General features: G+C 31.9%; 1 protein-coding gene across 1 annotated transcript; it reads left to right on the top strand.

Moving 5' to 3' along the window:
* Nucleotides 1–13: 13 nt before the first annotated feature.
* On the top strand, nt 14–23395 carry LOTGIDRAFT_163536 (hypothetical protein; the record flags this gene model as incomplete). The annotated part of the gene is made up of 54 exons (XM_009060042.1): nt 14–104; nt 459–1042; nt 1195–1329; nt 1685–1846; nt 2035–2131; nt 2371–2474; nt 2688–2818; nt 3161–3318; nt 3481–3590; nt 3818–3908; nt 4064–4259; nt 4562–4742; nt 4973–5137; nt 5486–5685; nt 5949–6017; nt 6296–6460; nt 6859–7035; nt 7362–7604; nt 7923–8036; nt 9565–9685; nt 9806–9988; nt 10382–10557; nt 10712–10859; nt 11242–11418; nt 11569–11661; nt 11878–12010; nt 12361–12538; nt 12810–12919; nt 13051–13139; nt 13273–13387; nt 13502–13607; nt 13837–14008; nt 14265–14360; nt 14578–14702; nt 14993–15142; nt 15487–15592; nt 15833–15952; nt 16125–16223; nt 16507–16654; nt 17056–17162; nt 17352–17509; nt 17968–18067; nt 18375–18500; nt 18869–18997; nt 19238–19370; nt 19556–19737; nt 20010–20221; nt 20704–20770; nt 20978–21105; nt 21513–21665; nt 21854–21977; nt 22344–22523; nt 22795–22920; nt 23267–23395. The coding sequence occupies 54 exons, from the start codon at nt 14–16 to the stop codon at nt 23393–23395; spliced, it is 7872 nt and encodes a 2623-aa protein (XP_009058290.1).
* Nucleotides 23396–24369: the final 974 nt, after the last annotated feature.

Genomic DNA, 24369 nt, shown 5'->3' with positions numbered 1-24369 from the left:
AGTAGCCTAGATAATGGCAAGTAATAGATTATCAACCAAAAATACTTTATTGAGTTCTTTAACTCAAACATCTTCTCTATTGTCCTCATCATGTCTGTCCAGTGGTAAGTACCATAGCAAGCACCTTTACCTGGGTATACGGTACCGAAAGAGGGTTCTCTGGGCGGTAGTCCGAAGCATCTGCAGAAAATCCCCACAAAACAGGCTTAGTTTTTCTATCTCTACACTAGCCATTAACTTTCAGAATTTCTATCAGAGGTTTAAATAGAGGTAGATGTTTGTATCAATGTCATTTAGACTGACATGGAAATAGTGCATGAAATTATTTGCTACAAATACTAGCAGAATATTTATTCAGCATAGAATTTGTGTAGTTTCTCTTTTGCAACCTATTTATTATAAATTTTGTAAAGACTATTGGAGTCTTCAAAATTCTTATGATTTTTTTTCCTTTCAAGGGCTAACATCATCCAGTTTTATGAGCACTAATGATGCCAGGAAGAGAAAGTTTGATATATCGAATGGTCACAGCACCAAGAAGTCTAAAGAAACATTAGCACCAGTTTCGAAACTTAGTGAAAGTCTGACAGCAAATTTACGTCTGACTTCCACATCCCTTAATTCTCCTTTGTTACAATCATCTCTTCTGAAACCATCTTGTTTGACGTCTGCAAGGGATACAGCAATAACAGATTTTACTGACAGCCATGTTGGAAGACCAAGAGTCAAATTAGATGTGGAGAAAAAGCCTTTGAACATCAAGAGTCAAAAAGTTCAGAGTTCAAATTTAAAGGTTATAAAGCCCACAGTTCAGAAATTGTCCCCAGACTCAGGGAAAGTGGCAAAGAAAAAAGTCAAGAAATCAGATAAAAGTCTACATGATCGTGTTGTAAAATATCATAGTATTGACTACCCTGAATATGACCTGCATAGAGACAGTAATATTATTGGTATACATAGACCTAAATTTATACCACCAAATAAAGACAGAAGTCTACAAGTTACTATAAATAAATCATTAGCTGATGTCAATGGTATCAAGGTAAGATATATATCATGTATGAAATGATGTTTAGCAGGAAGGAAAATAACTTGTTTAACAGATCTTATTCTGTGCAGAAATTGTTGACTTAAAGAGGAGTTGTGTAAAAGTCACTGATGAAGTGATAGTAATGCCATTGTTTCACCTTTCAGCTTGGTTTAATTAATGCTGTGAGTGCATCTTTAATCAGTCAGCCGAACTATAAAGATAGAGGGAATAGAGCTAGAATAGATTTAACAGCATTGACAGAAAGAGTTGTACCATATGATCCAGAATTTGTCTTAAAGGTACGTCTTATTAGTATATATTTTAGTTTGAAGAAATATAACAGAAACAGGGATAATTTCATTGATTTATTTGCTTCATCAACTGATATATCACCATTAAAACTACATCCCAAAATCAATAGACAGATAGAACCTTGGTTCACTCTATCCAAATGGCTTCATTTTGAGTTGTGACTTTTAACCAATCAAAACAGAATTTTCATACAAGATGAGTTATTCATGCATGTGTTCATACCTACAAAACAAACAAAATGGCTACTTTGAAGCTTAATTTCAGCTTGCTATAAAAGCAGTTGTCATTATTGAAATCTTGTTAGTATATCTTGAAAAGTTTATTTTAATTTGATAATTTCAGGTTGCATTGTATTCAAGAAAAGAATTAAATATTCGAACAACTAGCAACTTCCTGTTGGCTCTGGCAGCTAATGTATCAGCTTGTCGGCCATATTTAAAGAAATATTTCTCTTCATCTATAAATTTACCATCAGATTGGATTGAAGTTGCTGAAATATATCAGGTCAGTGACTTGATCAAGAGAGTTAAACGTAATATTATAAACAGATTTAGTCTGATAATATTATTTCTACCAACAGACATTTCAGCTATCAATACCACTGTTGCTGTTTGAAATATTAAGTTCTAGGAGATTCTTTTCACAATATTTTTGTCTTGTGATGATATGAATATGTTTTTTTGTCACTTCAGGCTTTTCATGATGAAACTATAATGCAGGGATCATTACCTGCTGCCTTGAGACGATGTATGATAGCTAAATTTCCTGATTTTGACCAATATCAACTTGGTAGGTATAGTTTATAAAGATATTTTTAAATTTATGTTTTAATCCAGATTGTGTTTACTAATCTTGGCTTTGAATTTATTGAACACGTTGTTGTTATCAATATCCTGCTTATTATTCTCTTTTCTATGTAGGCTATATAAGTTTAAGATCCCTCAGCAATTGGACTAATAAAAATCATCTTAGCAATATGTCCGGACGTATACGGTGTGCAATAGGTCTAATCAATGTTTTTTTTTTAGCCAAATACAACAAAGATACATCAAAGAATAAGAAGAAAAATGATAAGAAGGCTGATAGTAATGATAGAAGGGGATATCAAGGTGGACCAGAGCAAGAAAAAATGGTGAGTTACTGTGTGTTTAAGGATCAGATCAAAAATTGTTCAAAATTTCAAAAGTGTTTGCTTAAAGGGGTGATTTGTGCTTCATAAAACAAGAAGTGTTCATGGGTATTCATAAATATTGTAAAAGTCAATTTTGGTTATGTGTTTAAATGTCAGTAGGTATCTATAATATGCCTATTGAATTGAGCAGTAATGAACTGTAATTTTTTTCAGGGAGTAAATGATGATGAATATATGGAAACAGAAGAAGAAATAGAAAAGATCAGCTTTACAATAAAACAGTTAATACGTAAACTACATATAGTAGAACCAGTGGAGAACGTCATGTGTCTTATTGGCAAAAAGTAAGTTTGTTGTTACCATACATATATGATTGAAATAATCTTTGCATTTTATTGAGTGTTATAAGGATAAAATTAAATTCTCTTCCTTTTTAGTCATGGAGGCTTTACGTACATGATTATGTTAGCCAGTACTGTATATTAGGCTGCATGTGCCAATCATGTCTAATTGGAGTTTTGGAAAGACTAGTTATGTATTCAGCTTTTGTTTTGCTTGAAATGGGGAATTTTTAAATATCAAAAGCTATGTACCCATTAAGCAGCCTTTAATTTCTTGAAATATGAAAAATTTCATATTGCCATTATTGTAATAGTAAGTGAATGGTTTGAAATATATTTTTGTAGGTATCCTGATGATTTAGAAGAGTTCTATAAAAGTCGCTTGCCTGGTACCTGGGATGAAGAAAGAGCGGGAAAAAGAATGAAACTTCCAGTACCAGAAACATGGGAAACTCAAGTTTCATTAAAAGGCAATAAAGCTTCAACATGGGAGCAATTATTAGGTAAACTTCTTTTTGATATTAGAAATTGGAGTGCTAGTTTCAAATAAGCTGTGATGATGACCCAAAGCAAGTCAGAAACATAAGTTGGCCATTAGTCAGGTGGACACTGAGCTGTTTTGTGGAAGCAGAGACATAGCATCAAATTTTTTTTTCTATTTACAGATAATAAGAAGCTACCATTTATGGCTATGTTGAGAAATTTAAGAAATCTCATCAAAGCAGGCATCTCTGCTAAACATCATGGTCAAGTTTTAAAAAGACTCACAGATGAGGTATTCTTTCTTTTACTCTGATCATTTCTGTAGAAAGTAAAGATATCTTAATGAACAATCATTTGTTATGTAAATAATTCAGAAGTAATGGGAATGCATGGGCAGTAGAGAATAATAGGTAGTGAAATTCTAATAGAATAATGTTATAAACTTTTTTTTTGAATATATGTAGAATATTTTCATTAAGAAATAATCTTCTAATCTTTATTTTATTGTGATTATTTCAGAGACAAGTAGTAAATAGCAAACAGTTTCCATTCAGATTTTTCTCAGCATATGCAGCTCTGACACAACTCTATAAAGAATATGATGAAAATCGTAAGTGTTTTCTTTGCTTCTATTTCTCATTTATTGTCCATGAGTTTCTTTACTCAGTTAGAATCTAACAATGTTTATCATGAGGGGTTTCATGAGGACCACGCAATGTGGGCTGCTTACTGAAGGTATTCTATTTATTAATTAACATTTTGTAGAGGCCCAGTTAATAATGGAGGCAGAACAGAAGGCCAGTGGTATTGAACCTCCTACTATAAATATCAGAGGTCGTGGGAGAGGACGTGGAAGGGGCAGAGGACGTGGAAGGGGCAGGGGTGGAAGTGGTACTGTTGAACCTAAAGGTACAGGTACTCAATGGTGGCTTAAGAAGAAAGAAAAGCCAAAGACAACGAAGTAAGCCAATGCTAATTTCATTGTGTTAAAAGCTACAATAAAAATAGTTGTCTCCTATTGATAAGCCTTTATATTACCGTAATTTCTATTTATCATTTGTATTAGGAGAGGGGCTTAATAGAGGGCACAAGATTGTCAATGGAGGCACACAAGTTTTTCTTTCCTTATTGGATATGGAGAGGGAGAAGCAAAGCTGTGACAGCCTCAGTTCACATGTAGAAGCTCCACTGATTGCAGGTCCTGGGTTTCCAGCCTTTTAGATTTAATCTATTCAGACCAAAATTGATAATTTTGTCTTGCAGAGAAGTACCATATGACCTAAATATTATCAAACGTTATAAAAAGGCTCTAGATACAGCAGTACAGATAGCTACAGTTTATAATGTACAGCCTATTAAAGGTCGAACATGGATCTTCTGTAATGTTGGTTATGAAATGGCTCAGCCTTGTACCTCAGCTAGAGGTCTAGGAAAGCCCAGAACAGTAAGTTGATTTTTGGTGTGTAATTTGAGCACATGGCTTAATTATTCATAAATCTTTTACTCTCTCCCAAATCTGACAATTGCCCTGAGTGCCCTTATGTCTAGTTTCAATTCATGTATGTGTACTGTTTAAACTTCCAACAAAGTGTACTGTTTATGTATGAAAGGTTCCTCAATTTTCACAAATATTTGTTTTTTATTATAAATGGATGTTGATGATACTAATTGTAGAAAAAAGAAGTAGCTATATTGATGGGATTGATGTGTAAATATTCATGTGAAGATTGTGAAATGATTATCTATAATAATCAGAAATATGATACAGTTTCTCTCCAGAAAGGAACAATATTAGACAATATGGAAAATGTACTACAAGCTGCTAACAACCCCAGTGAGGTAACTTTATTATTTTAATGATTGCTCAGGTTATTTTGGAGGAAATGAAAGATTACAACAAAGAGAGGAGTGGCCATCTTTAACGAGGTTAACAAATAGATGATCTACTGTCTTCTCCTTTTCCGCACCCCCTGAATCCATATTCCTAGATTATTCGTATCCATAATCTTTAGATGTGTCTCAATTTTAAAATGGCTCATTCATGATCACCACACTTACACATGTCAACCAAGATTAGAACCTGCAACCACCATTTACAAATTTCAAATATCATACAAGAATCATATAAAATCACAAAGAAATTTGATGTATGAAATTATTTGATATGTTATATTATATTTTTTGTAGGATGGTGCGATAGAAGGATTGAACAATGATTTCCCTTCTAAACTACTGTATGATGCCTTACGTGACCGTCAACAGATAGACAATATCATTATACTGAGTCCCTCTGATTTTGATCTTGAGACCTTTTTACCTTTATACAGACGCCTGGTTAATCCTAATCTACTGTATGCTTCTATATCATTCAGTGCTGGTACAGCTAGGTAAGTGCAATATTCATAGATAATTTGACTTTTATTTATCCTTGGCAGGTTCATAGAAACAAGTCGCTTAAGATAAGTTGATGCTGCTCCAATAGCTTGCTCTCTGCATGGTGATGCTTGTCTGTATCACCCTTGACTTAGAATTCTATTTTATTTCATTTTGAAGTATATATTACTATTTTCTGGTTTGAAAATTTGTATCATTGTGAATTTAGCCAACATATTTCCTTAAAAAAAAAAAAAATTGTCCATTTGTTTTTCAGTTTTTCCAGTATTATACCTACCCATGATAATGATATTTACATTGCTGGTTATAGTGACAGTATTCTCAGGTATGTAACTTATTTTACAAGTAATGAGAAATTCTAAAATCAATGCAGAAATAACCATATATAGATTGTTACCAGATTGTTTCCATAGAGCTTGAGATTTTGTTAGACAAGAGCTTCAACAGAATTACAATTTTGTTATTTCCCATTTGCTCTAATAGTAGCATTGGATCGAAAATGTCTCTTTTTGACTGCATGGTAAAGTGGTTTTTACATTAACAAAATAAATATTTGTAGTTAATAGCAGCTTGTTCTGTAGATTTTTTTAAATCCCATTACAGATATATTGCTGAGAAAGGAGATGGTGGACAGTTATTACATGTGAACAATATAGATGAAGCTTATCATCTTAAACCAATGGTACCAGTTGGTCTAGAATCCATACCACAACCAGAACCAGTTACATCACCAGAAAGACCGTTACCTATAGCTTCTAATACTCCTAGGTTAGTTTGTAATGCTAAAATTTTTGTCACTGTCTTTCATGTGCACTCCCAGTTTGCCAAGCTCTTCTTGAGTTAAAAAATGTGCACTATACTCGCAATTATACAGTAAAGGTATAAAGTTGTCTACTCAATTGGTTTAGAAGCATATCTAGAGCTATATATAAGCTGAAGTAGAGAGGTTGACTATGGGTTGGGTTCAAGCCACATTAATTAATCACTTCCATTTGATGTCTCTAGCATATTGCCATGAAAACTGCTCCTCAAAACAAATATCAGACTCCATTAGCAGACAAAAGTGTGCTGGAAAGTAACAAAAATGATACACATATAAATTTCTATGCATGGAAGCAAGTTATTTTTTGCATTGGACACATGACTGAATTTTTGTGTTATTTAAGATGGAGAACAGCCAGAGTATTTATATCATCAACGTTCCGTGATATGCATGGTGAAAGAGATCTACTAACACGATTTGTCTTCCCTGAATTACGAGACCGTGGTTTGAAACATTTTATTAATGTTTATGAAGTAGATTTAAGATGGGGTGTAACAGAAGAACAGACACGAAACCAGAGGTAAGAAGATTTCTGCTCCATTTTGATTATTTAGTGTCATACGTCATTCAAAGTGGCATATTACTTGTATGTACAGGAGTATATAACATATCTTTGAGTGTCTATGAGAGCTTAGAAAATACAAGAGCTAATGTATGTTATTTTCTCCCTCACAAATATTCAGGTTTTTGTTGATACTCATTTTAGAATTTCATTTATTCAATAATGTTAGTGATATTTATTGAACATACATTACAAGAACTTCAAATACTGACAACAAAAGCCCAATTTTATGCAATGTTCTATTTAGACTATGATGTAAATAAATCAATGTTTCAATGTTTCAGAACCCTAACTCTGTGTTTACAAGAAATCAAGAAGTGTCAGTTTTTTCTGGGGATATTGGGTGAGAGATATGGTTGGATGCCAGAGAAATACGATGTACCAGATACAGCCGAGTATGATTGGATCAGACAATATCCCGAGGGAGCATCAGTAACAGAGTTAGAAATGGAGTATGGGGCCTTACAACACATTCAACGAGCTAGAGAAAAAGCTTTCTTCTTTCTGAGGGATAATGCATATGAAAAGTAAGTGGTTGTCACATAGTTTGGGCCCAGTTTAAAAAAAATTAATGTTTTGCCTTGTGAACTTATGAACTGGCCTATATTCATCAAGAGGAAACAAAATCCGTTGTACCCAATCTATTTCTTTCATGGAAAAAAGTAAATGATCTTAGACTATTGACTCATTTTCTACTATCTGGATCACTTTTCAAAAGGAAAAACACAACATTTGGTTTGCCTGCAAGTAAAGAAACAATATGGTACTCTAACACTTTAGACCCCCTCTATTCCTAATCACATTTTATAAGACCACATGTTTATAAAGTATTTGTTCTATTCTAGAGACATACCTAAAGAATTTCTACCTCATTTCATAACTGAGAATGATGATACAATGGAGAAAATGTCCAGATTAAAGAGAAGAATCAGATCAAGTGGACTAGAAGTTTATGATGAGTAAGTTCATATCCAAGGTTCATCTTTTATTGGTTGTTTCAAATTCAAATCTTCCATACATATGTCATTGATTTATTGATGTTATATAGATATGAAGTACTTGAATAACTTCCTTAATTGTAGACCATGCAGATTTCGTGTCTGAAAAATGCTACAGATAGCAAACAAAATTTTGTATTCATCAACAAAGGTGAATATCTAGACAGCGATATCCCATTACATTCATATTTTATCTCAACAACAGATTCAAAAGTATAGAAATAAATGTCCAGATGTTTACCTTTTTTGCTATCGATGTAGATGGGGTGGACTAGTTTATGTGTTGATATGTATATTATGTATATTTTCAGCTATCCGTGTAGATGGGGTGGACTAGTTTATGTGTTGATATGTATAATATGTATATTTTCAGCTATCCATGTAGATGGGGTGGTCTAGTTTATGTGTTGATATGTATAATATGTATATTTTCAGCTATCTATGTAGATGGGGTGGTCTAGTTTATGTATTGATATGTATAATATGTATTGATATGTATATTATGTATATTTTCAGCTATCCATGTAGATGGGGTGGTCTAGTTTATGTGTTGATATGTATAATATGTATATTTTCAGCTATCCATGTAGATGGGGTGGTCTAGTTTATGTATTGATATGTATATTATGTATTGATATGTATATTATGTATATTTTTAGCTATCCATGTAGATGGGGTGGTCTAGTTTATGTATTGATATATATATTATGTATATTTTTAGCTATCCATGTAGATGGGGTGGTCTAGTTTATGTATTGATATGTATATTTTCAGCTATCTGTGTAGATGGGGTGGTCTAGTTTATGTATTGATATGTATAATATGTATTGATATGTATATTATGTATATTTTCAGCTATCCATGTAGATGGGGTGGTCTAGTTTATGTATTGATATGTATATTATGTATTGATATGTATATTATGTATATTTTTAGCTATCCATGTAGATGGGGTGGTCTAGTTTATGTATTGATATGTATATTATGTATATTTTCAGCTATCTGTGTAGATGGGGTGGTCTAGTTTATGTATTGATATGTATATTATGTATATTTTCAGCTATCTGTGTAGATGGGGTGGTCTAGTTTATGTGTTGATATGTATAATATGTATATTTTCAGCTATCTGTGTAGATGGGGTGGTCTAGTTTATGTATTGATATGTATATTATGTATTGATATGTATAATATGTATATTTTTAGCTATCGATGTAGATGGGGTGGTCTAGTTTATGTATTGATATATATATTATGTATATTTTCAGCTATCCATGTAGATGGGGTGGTCTAGTTTATGTATTGATATGTATATTATGTATTGATATGTATATTATGTATATTTTCAGCTATCTGTGTAGATGGGGTGGTCTAGTTTATGTGTTGATATGTATATTGTGTATATTTTCAGCTATCCATGTAGATGGGGTGGTCTAGTTTATGTATTGATATGTATATTATGTATTGATATGTATATTATGTATATTTTCAGCTATCCATGTAGATGGGGTGGTCTAGTGAATGATAAAGCTATTGTTGCTGGATTAGAGAGTTTTGGATTAAGAGTTATCAATAATCTGTGGACAGCAATACAAAAATCTTACCCTGATGAGGTAAGGAATACCTATTTTCAATTCTTACAATTAATTCCCCTTTCTGAGACTATTATAATGTGAAGTTGCTTTGAATGTTGATATCTATATAATATGATATTTGGTGTTTTTGAATTTCAGACAGCAATGTTAGATGAAGAGACCCATATTAGTAAATTACACCAAGCTTTTATAGATGATAAACAACAAGAATTTATTGGTCGTACAGCTTTGATTAAACAATGTATTAATAAGATCATTAATAATCAACATGGCCTGCTGGCTATAGTGGGAAAATCAGGATGTGGTAAAACCTCTTTAATGGTAAGTTTAACACTGTGAACATTAAAGGACGTTCTGAAAACTGCATTATTATGTAATGTACACCTGAGCTACCTTTCTGTACTCTTTAAAGATCCTACATTTGGACTATGAAAAATGAAGTTGTTTGATGACGCTGTCTTGGCAAAATCTACCTCATTGCATACTGAACTATCCTGAACTGTTTCATTACCACAAACATAAGCAACAAAGTGGGACGGTTTCCAGTGAAATTTCAATTGAGTTCTTCATAGATGACATTTTATACCCTTGCACTCAGTAATCAATGATAAAAATATATTCATTTTGGGGGGAAATAAAGAAAATGAAAATATGATGATGTAAACCTGCTTATAAGTCAATTATTCATTTTGATTTTTTTCCTTTTTCTTGCAGTCTCGTATAGTATATAAATACCTAGAACATAAACATTGTACCAGTGCTAGTAATGTTATAGTACATGTGGTAGGTGCTGCACCAGGTTCTACTAATATAGCAGCCACCATACGTCGATTAACTCATCATATCAATACACAGTTTGGTCTTAATTTTATAGTACCAGAAGATTATAGGTAACGATCTGTGCATCTAATTATCTTAAGCATGATTTTGAAATTTGCTACACAAACCATTTGACAAAGCTCTTGTACCAAATAATCAATATGACTTTGAATCTCTTAAGAATTTCTAGGGAAACTTGTATTATATTGGCTCATTATATTACAGAAATTTAGTGATTCAGTTTGGAGAGATATTAAAAGAAGCTGGTAAAGTAAGTCATGGTAAATTGGTACTATTTTTAGATGGTATAGACAATATGGATGATGTACATCAACCCTACAGTATGGAATGGCTGCCATCACCAATTCCACAGGTAATTTTGTTTTAAACATACACTTATTATTGTCAACAGTGTAGCTCTCTTGGTCCAGGACTTACTGCAGTCAAGAGAGGGTTGAGTTTAGTACAAAAGCCTAATATTTTACCTTACTCTCAGCCAATTTTTTGTCTAACAGTTGTTGTCTTATGGGTGCTGTGCGCTCGAATCCTCCGCAGGTTGAGAAGTATTTTCAGTGCGGCCCATTCTCATCTGGGCCCTATATTGAATTTATATGAAGTTGACAAGCTCAGTTGCAGTGGGGACGTGGGTGTTCCAGAAGGGTTAGGCTTGCAACTAACAACCATTACAATTATTCTAGTAGATGTATCGGATAAAATTTGTTTAATTTTTAAATTTATTCCAAATGATATTTCAGAATGTAACTATAGTAATATCAGTACAAGAAGAAAACAAGGCCTGTAAATCATTAAAAAGATTAGCTGCTGATGAATTTACTGTTACACCATTAGATATGTTTGATAAATCAGAGATCATCCGTAAAACTCTTGATAAACATAGAAAACAGTTGGATGAATCACCCTTCAATAATCAGGTATGTTATTTTATAGTTTATTCTTTTTCTGAACTCTGCTCTTCTTGGCTAGAGTTGTGGGAGTTTTGGGTAGAACACTGCTCACTAAACACAAATAAAAGTAGAAAAAAATAAAATAGTTAATGTATTGAATGTTGATTGTATTTTCAGTTGAAGTTATTAGTATCAAAGAAAGAGGCACCTAATCCACTATATCTGAAATTAGCTTGTGATGAACTGAGAGTATTTGGTGTCTTTGAAAAGGTATTTTTATTAATTTGACTTTTTCTTTCACAAGAAGAAGACTGAACTCCTGAGTATACCAGATACCAGTTACTACATTTGAGAAGGTGATTTGGTTAATGAGCTCTTTAACTCTAAAAGGAAAATATCTTTTCAAAACTGATATGAGTGAGCAATCTTGGACCACTTGAGATCTTACCAGACTTCATAATGTAACTTTATGATCTCCATTTCCAGATAAGCCAGAAGATAAAGTCTCTACCTCATACAACACCACAGTTATTACAAGAAATAATGGTTCGATTAGAAACAGATCATGGTAGAGATTTAGTGTGTATAGCTTTATCATTACTAGTGGTGGTCAGAGATGGTAAGTACTGGTTGATCTTTATTAACATGAATGTCTTTAGAAGCACAAGCCATGGCATATAAAGATATTGGTATACATTTAGTGAAAGATTATGAAAGTCGACAACTGGCCATGACATCAGAATTTTTTTACCTTGAGGAGGAGCCAACAGCACCTAATTGCTGAGCAGACGACAATCCTGCTGCTACTGTTAAAGTTTTGATTGGCTCTGCGATGTGCACAAATGTTTACTCAACTATACATTGCATTGTCACATAATTTAGATGTGAATGAGCTGGTTAGCCCAGAGTGATATGTATATGTACCAAATTATCATTGTATTTTTAAATGAAATGTTTATTTTATAATAGGTCTGATAGATGAAGAGTTATGTGAACTAATAAGTTGGAAGAAAATGTTTGGTAAACAACAGTACAATGTTAAAGATATAGTCAATATGACACTACCATACCACGAACTCTTACCACCTATAGTCTTCTCTTATTTAAAACGTTCTATACAAAGTTTCTTAAATCCAACTGGCAAATGGTAATTTTGGGATTTTATTTAGAATAAAAGCTAGTAGGAATATTTGGGTGCACTCAATAAATATTTTTGTTGTTTAGCAAGCAATACCAAAATTGTCTTTGAATTTTTTATTCAAAAGATATAGAAATATATATTATAAGCGTACTAAAACTGTCTTGAAATACAGTGGACAGTTTATGTTTAAATTAAACTTGTAGGTGATATCTTTGTTCTTGCTTGAGCATCAATATGCAAGATTGTTCTCTCACTAATGGTTTTGTTGGAATTTCAGGAATACCAGGCTAGAATTAGCTCATATAGAAATGATAAATGCCGTCAGACAAAGATATTTGAAAGGTTCTGGTGCTGATTTGGAACAAAATCTACACAAGCTTATCGCTGGTAAGATACACCTACAAGATTTATTAAATAACAAGCAATAACAGATTTTGTAGCCAAAGTTAAGGAAAATATAATGACTAGTCATACATCATAAGATGGTAATGATATTAAACTTACTTTTTTTTTGTCAGGTTATTACTATAAGAAGGTTGATCCCAATAAAAATGGAACTTTTGCTGGAACTGATGTTAGAGCTTTTAGTCAACTAACTTATCATATGGTAAGTGGAATATTTATTTCATTCTTTCTTCTCCGATGTTTTAAATATATTTTTAGATCTAATGCTATTTGGTTTAGCGTAATGTTTATTGTTGATTCTGCACGGAAAAACTTGATTGATTTTGTACTTGTAGGCATGTAGTGGTAATTTCAATGAATTAGAAGAAATTGTGTGTAATCTATGTTATATCAATCAGAAATGTCAACTAGGTTTGGCATCACAACTCATGGAAGATTATGTTCCAAAAGGTAAATTAATTTATTTTCCATTCTCTATGAGCTCTATGTGTCATATAACATAAACAAATAATAACAGGCCAAAAATTTACTTTTTGTTTATCTACAAATTGTTGTTATTTTTAGGTACTGTGACTAAATCAAGTGAAAGAGAACAAACAAAGTTTTTCACCAAACCTAAAATATTAGAATATAAATCATTTATATCTAGGAATATACATGTACTAACTAGGTAAGTATTATATTAAGTTCTATATTGGAGGGTTAATTTCATTATTACATCTCATCTGTATATGATCAAATTGAGGAGATATTGAAAGATGTTAAATATTATAAGTTATATTGCTACTGTTTGTTGTTTCATTTATATTTTATCTGTACTTCATTATTGCTCGTTCTAATTGGAAGTGCAGAAATATGCAGCAGCCCTAATGATTATGTACCGGTATATCTTTTTTCAGTCATCCAGCTTTAACATGGCAGCAAGCCTTGAATGAACCAGACACGTCTATTGTTAATAGAGATGCAAGAGACTGGCAAACTGATGTAGATGTTGACCCATGTTTAATGTCCTGGATAAACAAACCTAATAGTATAGACCCATGTTACCAGACAATTAGTAACTTGAAAGAGGTAGGCTTGATTATCTAGGAATTTACAGATGATTATATAAGATATATCTATGCTATACCCAAAACAGATTTTGAGATTTTAATTCTTTATATAGAGTGCTTAAACAGTAAATAAATGTTAAGATTTATTATTCTAAGTTCACAAGAATTTTCTGATTGAACGAATCTGGGATTAATCTGAGATTATCAATTCATAAATGATGGTTAATTTTATTTTAAAGATATAAGACAAATCAAAAATGTTATGTTTATTTCAGCCTGTAACCTGTGTAGCTATTTCTAGAGATAATTTATATTTTGCTACTGGTAGTCTTGATTGTATAGTCAGATTGTATGATCTACAAACTGGAAAGGTAAGTTACTTGTTTCAACAATATTCAGTTCCAGGTATAAATGCATATTAGATAGAAAGTATTTGAAGTGCCAGATGAATTTAAATCATCCAATGACTTTGTTGTACCTTGAGGCTTGTTTATTCCCCCTGTTTGTTCGAAACAGAGTTTGTCTGTGTTAAGACTAAGTAGACATTAAGTTTTAGAATTGATTTACATCTTACTGATCTGTTTTCAGGAAATTCGAATGTTTTGTGGACACTCAGACCCTATCTCTGATGTATGTTTCGCTGGTAAGACAGTGCTATGTAGTGCTTCATATGATAATACTGTTTCACTATGGAATGTGGATGGTGGCCATAGGTAAGTATTGATATATCATATCAATGGTGTCATCATGTCCATGATGCAGGCCAGAGGGAATAACTTGAAAGAAGATCCCTCAAAAGCTGGAAATAGAAAGAGATCAGACTTATGCTTTTGTCCTGGCAGAATATCCCTCATTGCACACTGCATGACATTACTTTCTTCATTAGCTAAATAAGATGTCAACAAGATGTAAAGCACCATTTCATTCATTTTCAACATTAGCAAACTAAAATGACATTTAGTTAAGTCTTGTTTGATTCAGGTGCATTTTCTTCTAATTTTAGAATTGCTGTATTGAAGAATCACAAGCGTAGAGTGAACTCATGTGCTGCAGACCAATCTGGTAAAGTTGTAGCCACAGCATCCTGGGATTGTACTGTTAAAGTATGGAATACTAATAATGGAGAACAGGCTTGTTATTTAAATGTAGCCAGGTAAGATCATGGTTATAGGCATAGCAATTGGAATCAGATGTAACACCAATATTGAGGCATTGATAGACTTTTCCTGTGAGGGAAGGTTTTGATATTAGCACCTTGAAGCATCAGAGATCAGTTAAAAAAGGCTGGCTCTCTTTATAGACTTGGCTGGGAAACTTCTGTTGAAAAATATAAAATAATTTGTCACAATGGATAATGCACTCCCCTAGTTTGGCAAGCCATTTTAAGGAAAGAAATGGGCACTATACATGTAGATATGGAGTATGTGGGGTGGTTCACCTGTACCTATTATTAGGAACACAGTATGTATTTTATTGTAAATATTGTTGTCATTTCAGCCCAGTAAATTGTGTAGACTTTCACCCAGAAGGACAGTTAATAGTCACTGGAAGTTGGGATTCTCTGATTAAAATATATGATATCTTCCATAAGACTAGAAGAGCTGTAAGTATTGAATAAGATGAGAATCCTAATAATTTTAATCTAATGAAACACTTTAAATTGGTATATTTGTTTGATGTTCCAAATTATGCCTCTATCAAAAACAAAATCAAGTCTTGGTTGATATGCATTGAATAGTTTTCTTCTGGAGTCTTTCTTTGTATGTCAAGTGTGTACACTTTAAGTTTTTAACATTTTTTAACAAAGTTATTCACTTGCACAATAACAATGACATTTTTGCAGATATTACGAGGTCATCAGACATCAGTAAGAGATGTGGCTTATTCACCATCAGGGCGTCATATTGCTTCAGCTAGTTTGGATGGAGAAGTCAAATTATGGTCAGCATTGAATGGCTCCCAGGTAATAGTCAATTATTAAATTGAAAGTAAAACATAAAGTTTCTGTGTGGTTTTTATTTTTATTTTGCCTGATTTGAGCAAGAAATTGTAATGTCAAGCTGATCTGCTAATCATGTTCTTAAAGTAAAGCATAATTCATAAACCATAATGGTATATTTTGCTGTTAATTTCAGGTTGGTAATATTCAAGGTCATTGTTTACCAATAAATAAACTAACCTTCACTCAAACTGGTCGAGAATTAGTTACAGTTAGTGATGACCAAAAAGTCAAGGTATGTACCATAGTGGTTGTCCTCATCAATGTATCTATAACTTACATTGCTATAATTTATCAAAGAGCTTTTGTCTTATGTCAAAATCAACATGTGAGCACAAATAAGCTACAATATTAGGTAGTTATTATTAAAACTAGAGAGTAAACTTGCAAGTTCATAGTATGCACTTGATTGTTCCTCATATATATATATATACATATTGCACCTTGCCTCTTCTTTGTTATGGCATTAAGTAACTCAATAACTGTAAAAATTATATATTATTATTATAATATTATAGATATGGTCTGGTGATTTAGGAATACCAGTACATTGTTTTGGAAGTGAGAAGAATGGTTCAGTAACATCAGTAACAATATCTAATGATGGACAGTTATTGGTCGCTGGTTATCATGAGGGTCATATTAGAGCTTTTGATATCAATACAGGTGAATATATTGTCATTTATGATATTGATCGAACTGGATGGTTGTCAAAATGATGGTGATAGCCCAATATAATGTCTTTCCTGAACTCCAATATCCACCTCTCTTGTATCAGGGAAGTTGATAAATGCAGTGATTTAATTGGATTGTGTGCTAGCAACTGCAGCCAATCAAAACCCTTGAAAGAAAGAATGTAAACAATTTGTCTGCACATGAAATCAGGGACTATGATTGGCTGTATTTGCTACCATTCAATCCAATCGCTGTGATACAAAAAAGGAGATTACTGCAGTCAAGGTATTAGACACAGATAGAAATAGCTTCTCATTGTGAAAATTCAATTAACCGAATAGATTTCCAAAGATTTTGATTTAATCCAATATTTATTGGTTGTTTTATTGTAGGTGCTAATATATACACTGTAAAACATAGCTCCTGTCCAGTGAGTGCCATAACATTTACAGCTGATGATAATAATTTACTTATTGGTGTGGATAGTGAGAATGTAATGGTAGGCATTATTTTTTTATATTTCAATTCCTCGGCCTGGCTTTTATAGGAGAGTATTTCTTCTATAAAACTCAATACTGCCTGTTCTGATGTCACCCTGCTACTGAGATTACAGACATTTTCATTCGCTTTAGACCACAAGTGTTCATTTGTATATATGTGGTAACAATATTTTTTTGGTTTATTGTAGTTATGTACAAGATCTAGTGGTCAGAAAGTGAGTGTATTAACAGGTCATAGTAAGAATGTATTAACTATAGCTACCTCTAAAAACTATATAGTCAGTGGAGGGGAAGATTCTATTATTTGTGTCTATGATGATTTGTCACAGTTAAAAACATCTCGACTGTAAGTAAAGTTTGTTAACGCTGGCTATTTTTTTTAGCTACCTATGTCACTAGATAGCTAGAATAGATCTCAAAATTGCAATATTTTCTTTCAATGAATCTGTATCAAAGGTTTGATGGCGTTGATCTACTAGTATATCTTTGAGAAATCAAGATTTAAGTTGACTTGTTCCTTCTGATAACATTACTTAGTCAAAGCCTATTTCTTGCTATCTAATATGACAGCCTTTTGTTTTCCCTATCTCACAATTTGTCATTGTTAGCAAAAATAACGTCATTTGAACACCATTGCAGTTTTATATTGGCCTATAAAAGGTGACTAAATATGTTCATAGATAGTTTAGTGTAAAATAATGTAGGTAGTCAAAATATTACAATTTTTAGTAACATTGAGACAACTTATCAAATGGTGCAATAATACAAGCTGACAGTGTTTAAGTTTTACAATGTGTATTTCAGTATTCCACCAGCAGCCTTATTACATCATCACCAAGCACCAGTTACTAGCTGTACATTTAATAAGAATGGTTCAATGTTTGCTTCAGCTAGTAGAGATGGGGTAAGTTCTTATCTGTTGATTTACATTCATCTCACTCCAGTTTCAGAATTGATCAAAAAATGCATGGCTTGTTGGTTAGATAGTTAGATTGTTAGCAAGGTGTGTTCTTTTATCTTGGACCTTATACTTACAAATTGAATTTAACATCAATTATAGTGATTGACCTATCAGTTGATTAAAAAATTTTAGGCAAGTTTTCAAGAATATTGCAATTGCTTTATCTGCCTTTTCATCTTAAGAAAATTGATGAAAATATATACCTTGAAGTCTTGTTAGTAATGATACCAGTGTTTATGTTATATTTCAGTCTGTTATGATATGGGAAGTAAAATGGGTTTCAGTGGATTCTGATGCACCACCATTTCAACATTTACGATCATGTCACTCTGATTGGATTAATGGTTGTATTTGGTCTAATACAGGCAATATGTTGGTACGTATGATTATGAAGTTTTTAACAATGTCATATCTGTTTCAAATATTTATTTTCATAAATTAGAAATTTAGACTTTTTTTCCCTGTGCTTTCTAGAGTGATTCCACTTGTCATCCCTGATCTGACAAAATTATTATGAATCTCATGTTCTGGGACATTTATTATTCAACTAATCAAATGCTCTGTTCAATTGCCTTATCACCTTTTTGTTGGTTAGCATAACTATTGATTTTGTTGGGTCAAAATTCAACAGAACAAGACTGAAGGAAGAATGTCATCAGATCATGGATCACAAGTGTAGTTTAGGTTTTAGCCCCTGTTGGAATATGAAGCATTCCTTAGTTGACTGTTGTTTTGTCATTTCAGTTAACAGCTTCTAATGATTTTAACATGAAGATTTGGAATTTGAACTTAAAAGATGGTGATGAAAATAAAACTACAGAAAAGATGAAATTTACTGGTCATATGTCAGCGATAAACTGTGTAGATTATCAGGTTGGTTTATGACTTACTTATATCTGTGCTTAAAGGTTATAAACCAATGCCCAATAAATCTATATTACAACCAGGGTTGTAGCCACAGCGGTTGGCACTTGACGGCAGTAGCAAGCACTTAACTTGACCGACATGCACTGATGTTAAAATATGAGTTCACACAAAGCACAAAAAATTAGGTAAAAATTGTTACTTGTTTGTGTTTATTTAAACATTACTCCAATTGAACTGTATTTTCAGTATGGTTGTATTGTATCTGGAAGCAGTGATGGTAATGTTAAAGTCTGGTCTCATAAAGGAACAGAGATCACTACCTTATATGGACATACACAAAGAGTAAATGATTGTTCTATACATGTCAAGTTTAAAGAAGGTAAACATTCTATGAGTTGTTTGGATTTTTACTCTGGAATTTTGACCTAAATTTCGAAGACAGCCAGTCGTATGATTGATTGCCTATCTGAAGGACTTGTAGGCAACAAGTTATGTCCCTTCCGAATTAATATTGACAGGATTATATGTTGTTTTATTATAACACTTCATGTTCATGTTGTTCAGGTAAAGGTGTGATGACAGAAGATGTAGAAGAAGATGAAATGGACTGGGCGACTATGGTAGATAATGATTCCAGTCCTAAAAAAGCTAAGCTAGCCAGTAAACAACCAGAGCCTGTAGTATCAGATGTTATTGTAGCTACTTGTAGTGATGATGGTCTTATTAGAATCTGGAAACCTCTCCAAGTGAGTTAAGATTATTCTTAAGTTAAATGATTTGTATTAGGCAGTTTTAACTAATGAAACTTCAAACCCTGAACATTTGAAAAACAACATGTTCTTCTTTAATAATTTTTACTGAAACATGATTTCTGGATGGGTTTTAAGATGATCCTGGCATAATAGAATCAAACCAGATATAAAAAAACATGTAGGCTACATTAGGTCACATGTTAAAATGCAATTTTTTTTAGCGTATCAATGCCTGACTAGCCTACATTGATTCATTTATTTTTCAGGCAAATGAATTGGCATCATTAACTGGACATTCTGATAGAGTAGTGTCTGTAGCTACAGATACAGCTGGTAATGTCTGCTCTACATCATTAGATAAATCTATTAAATTATGGAAACCAGAACTGAGTAATATTAAATCAATAGGACAACATGATAGTGATATAACCTTCACTGTAGTTAGTAAATATGGTGATATAGCTCTCACTGGTAGCAGGTATGTACTTCATTAACATAATTCTCTGAAGTATCATAAGATTTATAGAGAAGAGTGTGAAGGCTTTGTGAAAATAGGAAGTGTTTTTCTTCAAATTGATACTATCTTGGTTATGGAAGAATGAAATGGAAAAAGTGTCTAATTGGTTGGTTAAGAGACCCCTATGATTAAAGCCATGCACATTAAAGAAACCTAGACTACTTGAAATTGAATAAAGGAAGCTTATGTCTCCATCTGGGATATCTCTATCTATTTATCATGCATTGTGAGGCTTGTCTTTGTTTGCCCAAGCTCAGTAGGAGGTTGTAAATGTAGCTCATTTCTTTCTAATGTAAAAAATGATTCAGATTCTTATAACTTCAGCAGTAACATCTCATAGGTTTAAATATGTGTAAATAGGCTTAATATTTTTGTGTATCTTTTTCACATAATTTCTTAAATTCCAGTAGTTAGATTATTTGTAATGTTATGATATATTATAGAGATGGTATAGTTAAGATATGGCAAGATAATGGTAACCAGAGTAAAGTTTGTGTCTGTAGTTTCCAGGTAGACAAGAAATTTTATTTCAGTTTCATATTTTTCACTATTATCACATTTCTATACTTTAACATGCATGTTCCAATGTTCTGCAATATTGCTCAAATACAACTTGGCACATAGAGATGTGGAATTTATCTAATAAGAGGTGAGTAGAACAATAATATATAAATGTGTATAAAATTATATTTGAATGGATGATATATCATTTTTCAGGCTGATGAGAAATGTGTCAGTGATGCTGTATTTCTACAGAATAAAAGTACAAGATTTGTCACAGTATCATATAGTGGTTTAATAAAGATCTGGAATATATCAAATAAAACTGGTGATATTGCTGTCAAGTTAGTATCTATATTTTCAGTTAATGATGTTGATAAACCATGTTATGTAGCTCTTGGCCTTGACCTCATTACTTTTGACCTTGACCTCATGTCTCTTGATCTTGACTCTTTGATATAGTTAATAATATTGTTATATCATGTAAAAGAACTTGTCCTAATAACGTTTCACCTTGATCTAATGACCTTTTATTATAGGTGATAAACTTATAAACCATATGAGATAATCTTTGACTTTGGCCTCATTTTCATTGACCTTGACCTCATGACCTTTTGCTCTTTGATATTCTTAATAATGCTCTTAAATCATGCAATATTACTCTTGACCTTGACCTAATGTCAAGGTTTGATGTGTCCTTAGTTGACTTGGACATATCAACAAATCAATATGATTTATTTCTATATTTCAGATGTACAGATGAGATAATGGTAGAGAACCCTATACTCTCAGTAACGTGGAGTGATAAACAACCTCTAGAATATATACATTTTATATGGGTACTGGAATGGAATGGTAGAGTAAAAGGCTGTAATCTCAATACCAAAATACATGAATATTCTTGGTATGGACTTGAACTATTATTGAAGAATAATTTATATCATAATGAAATATCTCATTTTAATTGATCATATGGTGTGAAAGAAAGATAGAATTAAAGAAAGAACCATTTTTACAAAGTCATCAGAATTTCAGACACTGAACCACCAAGTGCTATTGATAATCACCATGATGTATTGTATTGTCTTCTAGGTTAATACAGACACCAGAATTACCTCTAACATCAGCTCTGAAGATGAAGTTTGCTTCTAATTCTAACAGATTAATGATACGTAGAGTTGACTCGGCTATAGTTTGTATCGATCTTCAACAGATGGTTAGTTCAATTTTTCTTTTTTTATTCATCCGAGCGGAAGGAAACCAGCATTATCCAATTATTTTACTTATTTTCAACTGTTCAGGGATCGTAAATTCCACTAACTTTGTTTTTGGGGCCTCAGATAATTGTCCTTTCTGAATTTTTTGCATATTAGCCCCTTGAGCTGCATGACAGAGGAAAGTTGGGTCGAAAAAATTTAAGGGTATCACCTATGCCAGGATTGAACAGTTTGATTTCCAAACAAGCATTTGACTTGTTAAGCCTTCTTAATGCCAATTATAAATTGCACCTCACCTTAAAAGCATTATCTTTACTTATTTCCTAAACTGTTACATAAGCTACACACTGGTGAATTTATTGTAGATGGAATATAGTTTGAACAGTACCAGTATACCAATTACTGTAGATGAAAGTCATATAACAGTGGAGAAACGAGAAGCTAATTGGATCTTATCATCAGATATTGATGGTACTTTTACTTTTATTGGTGATTCAAAAGGTCAGCTGACTCTAATGAAAGGTCATGATTTAAAATCTATGAAGGTAAGAGGTTATTATATATTATGATATATTTAAATAATCTTTCCTCTTTATTTTCCAAATTAGCCATCTCCATTGAAATGAAATGAGGATACATGAAAACTGGAAATATTATGAGGCAATTTTATGTTACTTGCATGCCAAAATCTGTTTAGAATTGTTGGTTCTATTCATGGCGTCTATTTAGCAAAGACTTGCTTTGATTTCGAAAAACTTTTTACACATACCAAAAAATATATCTTTTGATAGAAAATATGACTTGTTTTATTTTCAGATACATAATGGAGGTATAAATTGTGTATTAAAATGTGGAGATTTTTTATTTACTGCCTCATCTGACTGTTTGATTAAAGTCTGGAAAATGGAGGCTATCAAATCATGGAAGATGGAAGGAGCTCAGGTCTGTATATCTCAACCTATCATAATTTTCTTTATATTTTGTGACTTGCTAAGAATTTTATTTGTTGGGATTTTTTTCATATTTCTATAGGATTTAACTGAAGAGAAGAGTTTTATTTGTTGGGATTTTTTTCATATTTCTATAGGATTTAACTGAAGAGAAGAGTTTTATTTGTTGGGATTTTTTTCATATTTCTATAGGATTTAACTGAAGAGAAGAGTTTTATTTGTTGAGATTTTTTTTTCATATAAATTCTTTTGTAACCTGTTGAAAATGTTAAGGATTTTTTATACAAATGGTTTAGGTGTAATTGGTTGTATTATTTATGTATTTTTATGTTATTTAGGTTGGAATGTTTATAAATACAGCTCCAGTATCAACATTATGTCACCTCAATACCAATACAGTAAATAGTATCAAATTGATGTGTGGAGATATACTAGGAAATGTGAATATATTACAGTGGAACTATTAATTATAACTATTAGTTATGAATTACTGTGTATGTGTATAATTGAATGTATAATTTTTGTATATAACATTAGATTGTGTTTTTAAAATTATATGATGTGGAAGTGAAATTTTGTACAGAAATATATCAATTGATTGTAACTTACTATGGATGTGAAAAATTGAACTTATAATTTTTGTATATAACCTTAGATTGTATATATAAGTTATATGAATGATTAGTGATATTCGGAAATGTCAAACATATTGTGATCAAGTTTTATTTATAATTTCAAATATGGTGTATTTTAATAATTTATCCTTAGCGTTGATACAGTGACAGAAAGCCAAATTCTGGTGTAAATTGAATTTTGTAGTTAATGTTTCTAGAATTGAAAGCTTATTAATTTCTATATACCAAATGCAGTGAATTTCATATATGACTTTGTAAATATTGTGTTGAACTTCAATATGTAAATATTTTTTTTATTTTATGTATATTTGATTGTAAAATATAAGGGTAGTATGGCATTGGATTTATTGTAAATATTATTGTTTTTGTTATAAAAAAAAAAAATAAAAAAGATGAAAAAAAAATGCAACAAGATTAAAGAACATCTGAAATAGATCAATGCAATTAAAACATGACAAGAAAGAAAACGAAATTGATATGCTTTTAGTTAACTTTCTCACAAGTTGTAAATTTTCTGAAGACAAATTATTTATAGTAAGAAAAGTAGGAAAAATTGTATGTTGCTTTTAAATTAGGAAACAAACTAATTAATATTGTATGTGATTTAAAATTAATAATTTACCTTATTTTTAAGAGATGAATAACAAACCTCAATAAGTTTAAAAGTGGGTGTGAAAACAGATCACATTATTAGAAATCTTTGTACCATCTTTCATGTGATATTTTTGTCCCTTAAGAATTATATGGTGACACTAGAGTATTCATAAGACGAAAAGTCTTTGTCAAACATTTGGTTTTAATATTAT

This window comes from Lottia gigantea (assembly GCF_000327385.1).
Source record: "Lottia gigantea unplaced genomic scaffold LOTGIsca_40, whole genome shotgun sequence".
NCBI classification, from domain to species: Eukaryota; Metazoa; Mollusca; class Gastropoda; family Lottiidae; genus Lottia; species Lottia gigantea.
This window is presented reverse-complemented; position numbering and strand designations above follow the sequence as displayed.